Raw genomic sequence first — 14098 nt, 5'->3', positions numbered from 1 at the left:
TCAAGGACAACTCCTACGAGAGCTATGCCTGACTCAAAGCCATTCCAGCAGCTGCAAGTGGAGGAGTGGAGAATCAAATCCGGTTCTCCCAGGTAAGAGTTCGCACACTTAACTACCAAACTGTTACAACGATTTTGCTTAGTACTTGCTCTTGATTGCCTTCTTGTTCCAATACAAGAACTCATGGGCATTCGATGAAATTGCTGAGGAGACAGGTTAAAGCGGATAAAAGGAAGTACTTCTTCACCCAAAGGGTGATTAACATGTGGAATTCACTGCCACAGGAGGTGGTGGCGGCCACAAGCATAGCCACCTTCAAGAGGGGGTTAGACAAAAATATGGAGCAGAGGTCCATCAGTGGCTATTAGCCACAGTGTGTGTGTGTGTGTGCATATATATATATATATATATATATATATATATATATATATATATATATATATATATATATATATATATATATATATATTTGGCCGCTGTGTGACACAGAATGTTGGACTGGATGGGCCATTGGCCTGATCTAACATGGCTTCTCTTATGTTCTTATGTTCCTTTTGAATTTAATATTTGTTGGTCACAGAAATGCGAGAATGTACTCAGCTTTGTCCCTTTGGGTTTAAGACTAGAGTTTTCCTACTAGACCCTTTTCTTCGTCAAGATTGTTATTCTCTACACAAGTTGTATTTCTTTGTTTTACACGCTGAGACTGTTTAATTATTGGAACATTCTCCTCCAGAGTCTATCCTTTTTCCAAAGCCACACCACACTGCCTCTGAAACAGGCTTTGCTTTTCAGACTCCTCTTATGTCATCTATATGAAAAATCCAATCACGAATTGTTTCGCAGATTCTCCTCTCCTAGTGTCAATCAGAACTATTTGTCTTTCTGTCAATTTTTCCTGAATGACTCTAATTCAGAAATTACCTGTGCTGTTGCAACATTTTGGCCACCATTCTCAAACACAGCTCTGGCTATGCTTGATTTTATGTCTAACCTAAGTTCAATCCTGACTTATCTTGTCTATCCAAACCTTTTTCTGTATTTTATGCTACGCCATTAAAGGTTTGAAACTGAAATGACTCCTTTTACACCAGAGAGTCTCCCAGGCCACCACTCTCTTCTCCAACAACCTCTCCAGCTAACTGCCTAACTGCCCCACTCCCCCCTCCAGTTAGCTACAGTCCTCCAATCAGAGCAAGTTCCTTGAGATGTTAATCAATTCAGCTGGCTCACTCTCTCCCAAGCAGCACTGCCTATAAGCATGCATCTGCTTGCTGTTCATCGCAGCTTGACTCTTGATTCCTCCCATGGCGCTGCTGACCAGGGGCAAGCAGGAGAGGCTCAGCAAGCAGCCACAGACATCCCTCCAGAATGGTGACCCAACTGAAAGTTTCCTAGCAAGTTAAACGGCCAGTCTGCCCCTCATTAAAGAGACACGTTAATAATAAAAAATAAAATGGGATGGATTCCACTCATTAATGGCTTCAGAGAAAGGCCCTAAGATGCAGAGCATTACTTCCTGCATGCTTTTGCCTTGGATGAATGCATTGCAAAAATAATATATTTTGACTCAATGAGGCCATAGCAGCAGCATCTTAAGAATACCAGGGGGAGAGGTTTCTCATATAGGTTTATGTGCTGTTTATGTGCCTGCTGAAAGAGGAAAAATAGGATGCCCTCTTTGTTTAGAAATGGTTCTGAGCCTTTAAAGAATAACTCAGTTAATCAATGGGTCCAACTCTTGTGGTTTAGAGACCGTTACTGATTAGAAAGTACTGGATCCAAGCAGTGAGAGAAAAGGAGACATGGAATTCCTAAAAGCACTTCAATATGGTGTTTGCAAAAAGTTTCAAAATGTAGTTGATGATTTCCAAGCATTGCACACAGTTGAGAATGCACTGATTTCTTCCACCGTCTCTTCCCAAATGCAGAACCCACCTGCATGCTCATCTTTCCACTAATGCCAGAAGAGGCCTTCTGCCTTCAAAAGTGCCTTCCTTTCTGGGCTTCCAAGTGAATACTGACAGAGCAATAGGCAGGCATGCCTTCCACCCCCCCATTTTTCTAGAATGTAATAATGGCTAATGTCTTGTATAATAATCAGTTTACTCATCAAGATTCAATTTCTGAACATCAATCCTGAACAATAATCCATTCCTAAACAAGTAATCCCAAGGCAAACTTTTTCCCAAAACTGCAGAGCGTTACTATAATGGACTTGACAGTAGGAAACTGCAAAGCAATTTCTTATTTCGGTTTCCTAATGGAGGTTTAAGCAGCTGATATATGGGAGCAAATAATGGTGACCCACTTGAGTTCAACTGGGCACATCTGCAGGCACAGCTGGCATCATGAGTGCGCTTAGGTGAGCACCAGTAAACCAATGAAAGCTGTTAGTGGGCTCACAGTGGCAGATTCTGAGAGGGAAGAAGGAGTCTGGAGGAATCAGGTAACGGTCTCACACCGTCACCTGATCCCCCCTCCCCCTCCCTGCCTCTCTCCACTCTCTGCAGTTTTTCTCATGCAGTCAGTCTGCACATGACATTTGCTCCAGCATGTTTGGGAGAATTTGCTGTATTTCCTGTGAGATGCACTAAAACAAAGGATGGGATTGCCCACTGGGAATAATGGGAGAAGCTTGAAGGGCAGTTGGATATAATAAGAGCCAGGAATGCCAATGAACTTCCATTAGCGCCACTGAAATACATTACAGCACACTTCCACACTGGATCCATTCCAGTCCGGCTTTCGACCAGGTCACGGGATGGAGACGATTCTAGTTGCTCTCATGGATGACCTCCTGCGACATCTGGATCAGGGCGGCTCAGCAGTGCTGCTATTATTGGACCTGTCAGCCACTTTTGATACGGTTGATCATCAGCTACTGACTGGCCGCCTTGCCGACGTGGGGATGCAGGGGTCCGCCTTACAGTGGTTGACCTCCTTTCTCCAAGATCGGGGACAATGGGTGGTGATAGGGGAGGAGTCATCCCAGAGGCACTCACTCACATGTGGTGTGCCTCAGGGTGTGGTTCTGTCCTCGATGTTATTTAACATCTATATGCGCCCCCTTGCCCAGATTGTCAGGAGGTATGGACTGGATTGTCACCAATACGCAGACGACACCCAGCTCTATCTATTGATGGACAGCTACTCCGACTGTACCCCGGAAAATCTGGACCTGGCTCTTCAAGCCGTAGCATCCTGGCTCAGGCTGAGTCAGCTGAAATTGAATCCGACGAAGACGGAAGTTTTCTATCTGAGCCGGGGTGGTCCAAGGGAAGGGGTCCAGCTGCCGGCTCTAGACGGGGTGCCATTGATACCGGCCCCTAAGGTCAAGAGCTTAGGCGTGCTCCTTGAGTCCTCCCTTACAATGGAGGCCGAGGTAGCAGCCACTATTAGATCTGCCTTTTTTCATCTTCGGTGGGTGCGGCAGCTGGCTCCTTTTCTGGAGCACAATGACTTAGCAATGGTGATCCATGCTACAGTCACCTCAAGAATAGATCACTGTAATGCTCTCTACATGGGGCTACCCTTGACGCTGACTCGGAAACTACAGTTAGTGCAGAACGCTGCAGCACGGCTGTTAATGAGGCTCCCTCGATGGGAGCACATTCAGCCAGTGCTGAAAGAGCTGCACCGGCTACCTATTGTGTTCCGAATCCGTTTCAAGGTGTTGGTATTGACCTTTAAAGCCCTTTATGGTCAGGGACCTGTGTATCTGCGGGACTGCCTTTCCCCATATATCCCCCAGAGAGCACTGCGTTCAGGGACAAAAAATCTGCTGTCCATCCCTGGACCAAAGGAGGCCAGGCTGCGTTTGACATGAGCCAGGGCCTTCTCGGTGGCAGCACCAGAGGTATGGAATGCTCTCCTGGAGGCCATAAGGGCCCTGCGGGACCTTCCTACATTCCGCAGGGCCTGTAAGTCCGAATTGTTTCGACAGGCCTTCGATGCTTAAACTGAGAGAGAGTTGCCACCTGACATCAGCTAGAGTTCCCAGTGACCAACCGTCTGAAAAGCAGAACCGCCAACATAGTAATGGTACAGCACCATGGAATAGTTTTTTAAATTTTAATTGTATTAATGTTTTATAGATTTTATTGACTTATTGTTTTAAATCGTGTAAATGACTGTTGTAAGCCGCCCTGAGTCCGCTTGCGGAGAGGGTGGGATAAAAGTCTGATGTAAATAAATAAAAATAAATAATTAAAAATTTGAGGCAATTTTAAATTGCTAATCTATGATCAAATCCTAAGGAAATTAATTTTTAAATAAAATTCAAAATTTAGTGGTAATTTTTAGTCATTTTCTGTTGCTTCTGTTTATGTTTTTTAATGGACTAGCATGGCCCTTGAGATCTATTTTTTACATTTGAAGTGTAAAAACACCATGCAGTCACATTCTTTCCCATGTCATAACAAAACACTGTCCAGTAATTATCTGTTTTAACAATGTATTAATAACATATGGCTACAATATTTAATTGTCTCTTTTCTATACTAACCCATATGATATTTCAACCCCCCCTCCCTCCCATATTTGACTTCCCCGAAGTTATAAATTTAAATTCAATTATAAAGGTACCACTAACCAATCAAAGTTCAATACATTTCTTTTCTCATTAATACTAAAAGATTGTCCAATGTCTTTTCACATTCCACTCTTTCTCCATATATCCTTTAAATTTCTTCCACTCCTTTTTGAATATATCTAAATCATAGTCTCTTAAAGTTTTAGTTAATTTGTCCATCTCACTCCACAATAAAACTTTCACAATCCAATCCCATTTCTCTGGTATTTTTCCCTGTCCAGTAATTATCAGCCTTTGCACTGGTTTACCCATGTGATTAGTGAAAACCTCTTGATGGAGACATGGACCTTAGTTGCTCCGTTTTAAAAATGCATCACTCAGACTTAAACTAGTCTCACTGTGTAATCTTGACCAAATCAATATAGCTTTTTCTAGCATACTTTGCAGAGTTTTCAGGGGGGGGTTTAAACTGCTTGTCTATTTACTTCATTTGTACCCTGTCTTTCTTCTCAACAGGGAATCAAACTGGGAAAGAAGGCCCAGTTTTACACTCTCACCCAGAGCCTACAAAAACCTTGGACCAGTCCCGAATATAGGTCACCTCACTTGTGTAGGAATTATTTAATATAACCAATCATCTCTTGCTCAGAGTCTGTGTATTCATCATGTTCTCCCTGCACTGTCTTAATAGAGTTTGGGACAGCTTCCACCAGGCTCCCAATGTTCTTCCAGCCAAGCACTGACCAGTTCCAACCTTCTTAGCTTCAACAATACTAAGCAACACCATGAGATGCTCTAAGACTGAATTTGCCAAGCCTCCAAAACTAATCAGAAAAGTGGGATAATTGGGGGGGGGGGGGGGGTTTAGCAACATTGACTTCACAGTATGGTCAGACTGCATCTGAAGCAAATTTACGAATGGCCACCGCAAAACAAATGGTTGTCTGTAGCCAGCCCAAGACATCTATGAAAAGACAATGAGCCATTGTTTTTTATTGGCTTAAAACAGGCAGAAAGAGAATCAACAAACCAATTTAAGAGGATATTGTTGAGGCTATAACTTACCCTTCATGCTCCAGTTGGTATTTTATTATTCCCCAGGAGGCTACAAACAAAATTGGAACACCTAGAAGTACAAGAAGAGAAAAACGTTGATGGAAATCACAGCATACTTGAACACATGAAGCTGTCATATACTGAATCAGACTCTTGGTCCATCTAATCAGTATTGTCTATTCAGACCGGCAGCAGCTCTCCAGGGTTTCAGGCAGAGGTCTTTCACATCACCTAAGGCCAGATCCTTTTAAATGGAGGTGCCAGGGCCTGGACCTGGTGCAAATGGAATTATGTAATCCTAAATAATGATAAGTAAACATTGGGGTAGAAGGCAGCACTGTATAGCCCAGTCTTGTCAAATCTTGTAAGGCAAGCAGGGTCAGTACTTGCAGGGGTCACCATAAGTCAATTGTGACTTGATGGAACTTCACACACACAATGGGATGGGGATGTGAAGAGATAGGAAACATTATAGATTTTGCTATAGGGGTGCTAAATGGCCTGCAGAAAAATGTCCTGTCCCTTCAGGGGGTTGAAACTTTTCATGGCACTGAGGAAAATAACATCACCGGGTAAGTAATGTCACATTAAACCACTTTAACTGTTTCTAATGCATTGGTTTTATTGATTATATGTATCCTTTTGTTTTACATCGCCTGGAGCCCGGCATCGGCCAGGATGAGGTGATTCACAAATGTAATAAATAAATAGCAATAACAGCAACAAAATAACAATTTTAAAGGAATAGGACTTTTTTCTCCAGGTGTTAGGAACCCTAACTTCTTGAGCCAGAAAGAGCAAGTGAATTGTAAGTCATGTTCTGGAGAAATATACATATTTACCCCATCCAATGAACATACATCTCTGCAGCAGGTGTTTCTCAGAGAGTACGGTGGCTACCAATAACCTATGGAGGTAAATTCCTTCCACTAGAAGCCAAAAAAAATTTGCCCCAATGAAGTAGTGCGTGAAAAGTTGGACCACCCTACAAACGGTTAACTTCTGCAGAAACGAGAGAATAAGAAGAAAAATTAACATCATATAGTCTTATTTTAACATAACTTGATATTTAGTGAGATGTATAAATACACAGAAATTTAAATCCTCATATTCATAACTATACTTGAATCTTTTTTAAAAATAGCTTTGGATACTAAAGACTGAAAGACTCTAGGAGTCCTGAACTGGAGACTGTCAATAGGGCAGGTGTTGTGTTTGTGGACTCATGTGTTTCATGTGTGTGAGTAGTTTCTGCCTGGCTCATAAGGACTGAGCTTGGAGACCAGGAACAATGGGAAGCAGGATCCAAACCTCTGCTTCCCCGGACCAATCACCAGCCCCCTGCTGGTTCAAATGACCCAATGATGTTCTAGCGTGGGAACTCTGGTGTGTATATTGTTGGCCCTTTTGGCCCAGTACTGCAGTCTTAGTTTAACCGTTACCATGCTGTAACCAAATAAAGAGCTTTGATCACTGCAAACCGGCCTCTTCGTGTATCGAACCCACTATTTAACAGCATGCATCTTTATTCCCTACACTAGCAGCATATGACAAGATGCTGCCTTATACTGTCAAACCCTTGGTCTATCAATAGGGTTTTGACAAGACTGGGGGAAATGTCTTATCCCTAGCAGCTTATTGTGTAAAAATGGACAGTTGAACTTTCATGGCAAGGGGGCAGACATCAGATAACCTCACCTGATAAATAACATCCCAGAAAGAAACAAGACATTCTTCTTCGAATAGCAGGTTGCCTTAAATCTACTCTCTGCTTGCAGATCTCCAGGGTATCGGTCAAAGGTCTTTCCTATTGCCTACCACTAGACTTGAGGATTTCTTTTCATATTAATTATAATAATTATGAAAATAGGGAGCTTTGTAATTATTGTAATGACTTGGAAAATGAAACAAACAGCCTATTAACTCCCTTCCCCCAGTGCTTTCCTTCTTTTTGTTCAGTCTCTACCTTTTACAAGGCAACTGACATTTCCCTAATGAAAGGCATAAAGGCAACAAAGAAAATGTTCTCTTTTTTATTGGCTGCAATCTGTAGCCACTAGGTACTGTATATGGTATTTCAGCCCCAAAGGATCTTGGGTGGAACTTAACCTTCCTCTCTTCTCCCAATGCCTGCCCTTCTGTGCCAAATTTCCCCATGCCATCTGTACATACCTGCTTGCCTGATTCTTTCCAAATCCTATCCCCCATCCTTGCAAACCTACCTCAAGGTCCTCCTCTTGCTGCCTACCTGCCCAGATTCCTGAACTTTTTTCCACCAAATGCCTTTGTTTCACCTTTATGCCACTTCCTTATGCTACTGCTCTTCAAGCTAAATGACTGACCGACTTCGCACTCAGTTCACCCCGCTGTCATGTTCCTTTTCTCCGCGCAGCGTCCTTCGGATTTCCCACTATCTGCTCTGGAGCTGCAGCAAACATCGTGGATTTCACATGGCAAACGGAAACCACTAAAAACAAATTTCCATCTGCCCCGCAAAAACCGCAATTTTGCTGCAGCTTCGGAGCAGATAGTGGGAAATCCGAAGGACGCTGCGCGGAGAAAAGGAACGTGACAGCGGAGTAAGCTGAGTGCGAAATCGGTCACTGTTTTACAGTTTGGAATCTTTCCTATCAATTATCTCACAAACTTTAAGGTTAAACAGAGGTGCATTTTATCATCTTAAAGGGGGAGGGGTTTAATTCTATCTATATAAAATCTGATAGCATGGGTACCCTCAGAGAATGCTACAATTCCCCTGAGTTTTGTCCAATTTGGATGGAAAACCATGGAAGTACAGAATTTAGAAAAGGGGATTATCTTCCAGTGAGACCAATGAGAAATAATAATGAAATAGAATTACAAAAATTAGACAACAGTGAAGGAAACAATAATGGAAAAAAATCATAAAGAACAGCCAAATAACAAAACAGTCCATAACAGAAATGAAGGAAGCAATCTGTCTCCAGACTACTTTGACCAGGGATCCTGGAGGGTTTTTGTTTTTGTTTTTTTTGTTGCCATTGTCTGGGCATGGAACAGGGGTCACTGGGTGTGTGTGGAGGGGAAGTATTTGTGAATTTCCTGCATTGTGCAAGGGGTTGGACTAGATGACCCTGGAGGTCCCTTCCAATTCTATGAATCTTTGAAACAAATTCCCATGTGCAAGTCTATCTATCACCTAATCCTTTCAATGTCTGTTAGAAGTGAAGGATAGTTTATATTTTTGCACCAAGTACACTAGTATAGAGAGGGAGTGAAGCCAATAAGATGGGTAGGTCAGATTTCTCTACATCCTTTGTTCCACTGCTGTTTCTTTGATTTCAGATTGCTATTCTTAGGGGCTTCCTTCCACTACCTCTCTTTGTTCTACCTCTATCTGACCTTCAAGGCAGCAATATGCAGTCTCTGGATCTCCCTCCAAACTTGAGTTAGATAGATAGGTATAATGCTTTTCTCTTACAGTATGAATTCCTTTAACAATAAAGACCACTCATTTCTTTCCAGAAGTAACAAGCCTTGAGTGGACTTTATTTTAAAGTAGCCACTTCTCCACATGAGCACAATGCAAACAATGCCAGGGCTTGCCCCTGGAATGTTCTGTGAGCAAAGTGGATGATGCATCATTAAAGCACCGCCCTTCATAGCATTGAAGCCAAGGGAACTGCTGGCTTGATACCTTTATGATCCTTACTAGAGATGGGCACAAACTTGGACCAGAAACCGCAGTTCAAGCATAAACCAGGCTGATTTATGGTCCCAGGGGTTTGAGAGGATGTGCCTCCCACAAACCCTCCTTGAACCTCTGCCCAATCGGAAGCATTATTGAGTTATTCTTGGAAGTCATTTAAATGCCTTCAAAGGGTTGCGTCAGCCTGATTCAGCTTGAAAGTGAGCTCCAAAGGCCTTTATAGGCCTTCGGATCTCACTCTGGGAACTCAGTTAGGTCAGCCTGATCCAGAAGTGGGTTCTGAAGGCATTTAAATGCCTTCAAAGCCCACTTCTAATTGGGTGGCCCAGGCTGGAAGTAATCTCTGAAGGCATTTAAATGCCTTTAGGGCTCACTGAGGATGAGCCAAATTCCTAAACTGGATGAACCACAAACTAGTTCATCCAGTGGAGGACTTCTTTGGAGGTTCGTGGTTCATGAAAACCCTGAACCACGAACCTCCAAGAAACCTCCATTTACCCAATTGGTGCCCATCCCTAATCCTTACTGATGATCAAAATACAGCAGGATCAGTTGACCTGAGAAGCCAATAGAATACCATCTGGCAATTATATCCATAAATACAGAAGCATTGTTGAGTTGTGTTTCCTGTATTTATGTATACCATTAACATCCAAAGCCACTCTGAGTTCCACAAAAATCATAAAGTTTTAAGGGAAGAGTATGTAGTCCATTTTCATGAACAAGAGCATCTTCCAAACCCAAATACGATATTCTAACAGCTTAACTTTAGTCCTGCTGAGGATAGCGTTTCACAGAAAGAAAGATGGACCAGTAAGCAGTGAAATGTCTGTGACGAGGAATGTGAAGCAAAACTCATTTTCACACCAAGTTCACTGGGTGCAAATTTTAAGTGCTTTCTGATAGGTAACAGTCAGGACATCACATTTCTAATGAACTTAATTTCACACCCTTTGAGATGAGGATGCCTCTATGTTGCCATAATTGTGGCTGTTGCTGAAATTGGATTATGAGCTTTGCTGCACCATTTATTATTCTATGTTCTGTTTAAATCATCTTATTCATTTGCATATGTTTTATAGATAAATCTATTTACTATACATGCCAACTGCTTTTGCATTTGAATCTTTTCAAACATCTTGAGGAATTCTTTGGCGAGCAAAGAATGCACAACATGAAAACACACTGTGCTGAAGGAATTCTATCACTGTAATTTTACAACAAACTTACCATTTTCAAAATATGAACCTATGCCAATGCCCAGCACTTGTTTTCCCATTTAATATTAGTACAAGATGTTAAAGCTCATTGTCATACCTCCACACTCAAGAAGGAAAGCCATCCATTTTCATCACTTGGCTTTTCAGAGTCAAAATAAACAAACACGTAAGTACTGTGTGTTATACTGTCCCTTATGAGAACCCCTGCGGCTCGTAGGATGAATGAAGCAAACAGATTCATGTGGATGAAGTTCCTTGTGCAATGCAGTTTCCTGTGGAAGAAGAGAAGTGTCATCTATCAACAACTGACTGGAGTGAATGCTGAACGTTGAACAACAAGTTTCTGCTTGCCACTAATAGCAATGTGTGCATGCACACAAAGTGTTTGTGCACACAAAAGCTTATACCAAGGGTGGCCAAACTTGCTTAATGTAAGAGCCACATAGAATAAACATCAGATGTTTGAGAGCCGCAAGACATGAAAGTCAGATGTAGGTAGGTAGGTAGGTAGACAGGCAGGCAGGAAGGAAGGCAAATAGATGGGGAGGGATGGAGACGTGGAAAGAAAGCAACTTTAACTTTAAATGCATTCTCCAAGCTACCAGCTGGCTTGGAGAAGTGATTTAAAGAAACAAATGCCTTCTCCAAGCTGGCCAACAAGGTGCTGGGGGCTTCAAGAGCCACACAAGATGTGTGAAAGCCACAGGTTGGTCAACCTTGGCTGATACCTTTAATACAGCTTTGTTGTTCTTAAAGGCACAACTGAACTCAAACTTTGTTCACCAATGAGGACTGACATTCTCCCTTGGCAGTAGCAGCTTATCCACTGGAGATGATGGCCAATATCCAATTCCAATCAATTTTCCAATCACACTGTTATTGGCATAACGAAGAGAGATATACAGAGACTTACCAACCAAACAACAATCAGATATGTCTGTTCAAAGCATAAAAATCTAAACTAAGATTAAGATCACAATAAAATCTGCTTAGAATAATTTTTAACTATTTCAGCAAAGAATTTGGCAACAGCTTTTGTGATATCGATTATGTTGTCATTTAACAGGAAACGGCGATCAATCTTATTTTCTTGAATGTAGGACGGTAAGGAAAGACTATCTAACAGAACCTTCCGGAGATTAGTATACAGTTGGCAGTTCAATAAAATATGCTGGGATCCAGCAAGCTTGACCCGCATAGACAATGTCTCTCGCAAAAGAGGACTTGAAGAAATCTCCCACAGAGAACATTGGAGGGAAATGCATTCATCCTAGCCAGCATAAAAGCTCTCCGATGTTGCGGATTATCTAGTTCAGATAAATATTTGGCCATATTCCTGGCCATCTGATCAAGTTCAAGTGAGGCAGGAGAACAGGTATAAAATTGGACAGGACACAGTTTATGAGATTCTAGATCTAAGATTCTCTGTTTGATAAATCTAAAATGATAAGATTCATCAGATAAAAATAGATCGTCAATTGCAATTCCCATGTGTTTGAGCTTCGACATGATTCCATCTTGGCAAGCAGCATTATAAGGGTCTCTTTTTAGGTAGTTGAGCAGGCTAGCTGGTTCAGCCCTATAAAATATCCGTAACCAATATTTAAAAGTTAAAGTCCAAGCTTTTGTTTCAATCAGAGATTGGTCTGTTTCTGAACAGATTACAAAATAAGGAACACAGTTGGGGATTCCTAAAAGTTGTCGTAGAAATGCAGCCTGGATATTTTCTGTTTTTAGATTCAGAGCATTAATCCACAGAGGGATACCATACAAAATTTGTGATAGTGTTTTAGCATTAAAAGTTCTGATTGCGGCAGGCAAACACTGGTTACCTTTTTAATAATAAAACTGTTTAATTTGAGATGAAGAACAACTAACTATATTTATTATTCTGTCACGGTGAACTGCCCATTTGAGATTGTAATTAAAGGATATGCCCAAATATTTAAAATATTTGGATTGCTCAATTTCCTGCTTGCCTAGGAAGTTTGGTGTAGTGGTTAAGTGTGCGGACTCTTATCTGGGAGAACCGGGTTTGATTCCCCACTCCTCCACTTGCACCTGCTAGCATGGCCTTGGGTCAGCCATAGCTCTGGCAGAGGTTGTCCTTGAAAGGGCAGCTGCTGTGAGAGTCCTCTCCAGCCCCACCCACCTCACAGGGTGTTTGTTGTGGGGGAGGAAGGTAAAGGAGATTGTGAGCCGCTCTGAGACTCTTCGGAGTGGAGGGCGGGATATAAATCCAATATCTTCTTCTTCTTCTTCTTCTATATACCATTTTCGTGGTCGCCAACTTTTAGAAAAGACCACAACCTTAGATTTGGAATAGTTTATAGCAAGTGAGTTAAGCTGGCAGTAGTTGTTAAAAGCTTTCAGGTATCGCTGCAGGCCAACTCTTGTGCAGGAAAGTATAGTTGTATCATCAGCATACAATAATATTGGGACTGAGAGATCATTTAACTTAGGTGGCTGCCCATTTATGGAACTAAGATATTGTGCCATATCATTTAAGAAAAGATTAAAAAGATGTGGAGCTAACACACACCCTTGTTTAACTCCTTTACAAACTGGTATTTTTTTTCAGTCAGGTGTCCTATAGATGAGAATTTTACCTGGCAAGTTGTATTTGTATGTAAATTCTTTAATAGATTTAACAGACAGGGATCTATATTAAGATCCTTTATTTCATAGTTTGTTTCTGTCCAGAGTCAAATGCACTCTTCAGATCTAGAAAAGCTACATAGAGCTTCCCCTTTCTTGTATTCATGTATTTGTTGGCCAGAAAAGCCGATGTGACACAATGGTCAACAGTAGATTTTTTTTGGGGGGGGAAACTATTTGCTCTAGGCCAATAATGTTTTTCGAATGTATCCAATCTGTCAGCCAACGTTCTAAATGTTTTGCATATCATTAGGGTTTGTAGAATCTTTCGGGCTCAAGTGCCGTGTTCTACTGGAGAAAGTTTTCCTTCCAGACGTTTCATTCTCAGCTGCGGAGAACATCCTCAGTGGCGTTGCAGCCGGAGCAGGCGCTCAGACCTTCTTGGCTGCTGTGCACTGTGTTTTGCATATCGTTTGCCCATAATAGATAATAAACTGATGAGGTGAAAATTCTCGGGAAGATTTAACTTACCTTTTTTATAGATGGGAACAATTATGGAGTTAAGCCAGGAATCTGGGACAGTTCCGTAATGGTCAATTAATGTAAATAAGTTGGCCAAAGGTTCAGACCACCAGACTGCAATTTTTTTTAAAAAAAATCTCAGCAGGGGAACCATCAGGACCTGGTACTTTGCCAACTTTTAAACCATGGCCAATATCATGCCCCCCTGGCCCTGACACTCACTGCCCTAAGCATGCCAGGTTCATTGAGTGAAAGAAGAAAGGACAGGAGACAGTAACAGATGTGACAGGCCATAAGGTAGAGAATTTCTCCTATTTTCTGCTAATTATAACTAGTTATGAAAACACTGTTGTGTATAGTTCCTCTCCTAAATAGATACAGGCATAGCAGGTAGTGGCTGGAAGTGCTTCCATGGAACTGCATGCCCAGTTCCTGAGTTCCTCACGACTTTCCTCCAGCATCTATCTGGAGAAGGATAAC

At 41.8% G+C, this 14098-nt stretch overlaps 1 protein-coding gene across 1 annotated transcript in view; it reads right to left on the bottom strand.

The window, feature by feature from the left end:
* Window positions 1-14098, bottom strand: part of GLP2R (glucagon like peptide 2 receptor) — a 98358-nt gene that overhangs the window by 17116 nt on the left and 67144 nt on the right. Inside the window, exons 7-9 of the mRNA XM_060252111.1 lie at window positions 10596-10770; window positions 6433-6592; window positions 5600-5660 (exon numbers count right to left, since the gene is read on the bottom strand). Of these exons, the coding sequence (XP_060108094.1) occupies window positions 5600-5660; window positions 6433-6592; window positions 10596-10770 (396 nt within the window). The remainder of the gene's footprint in view (window positions 1-5599; window positions 5661-6432; window positions 6593-10595; window positions 10771-14098) is intronic.

Source organism: Heteronotia binoei, chromosome 13 (genome assembly GCF_032191835.1).
Source record: "Heteronotia binoei isolate CCM8104 ecotype False Entrance Well chromosome 13, APGP_CSIRO_Hbin_v1, whole genome shotgun sequence".
In the NCBI taxonomy this organism is placed as follows: domain Eukaryota; kingdom Metazoa; phylum Chordata; class Lepidosauria; order Squamata; family Gekkonidae; genus Heteronotia; species Heteronotia binoei.
Note: the sequence above shows the minus strand (reverse complement) of the source record. Positions and strands in the feature narration are given on the sequence as shown.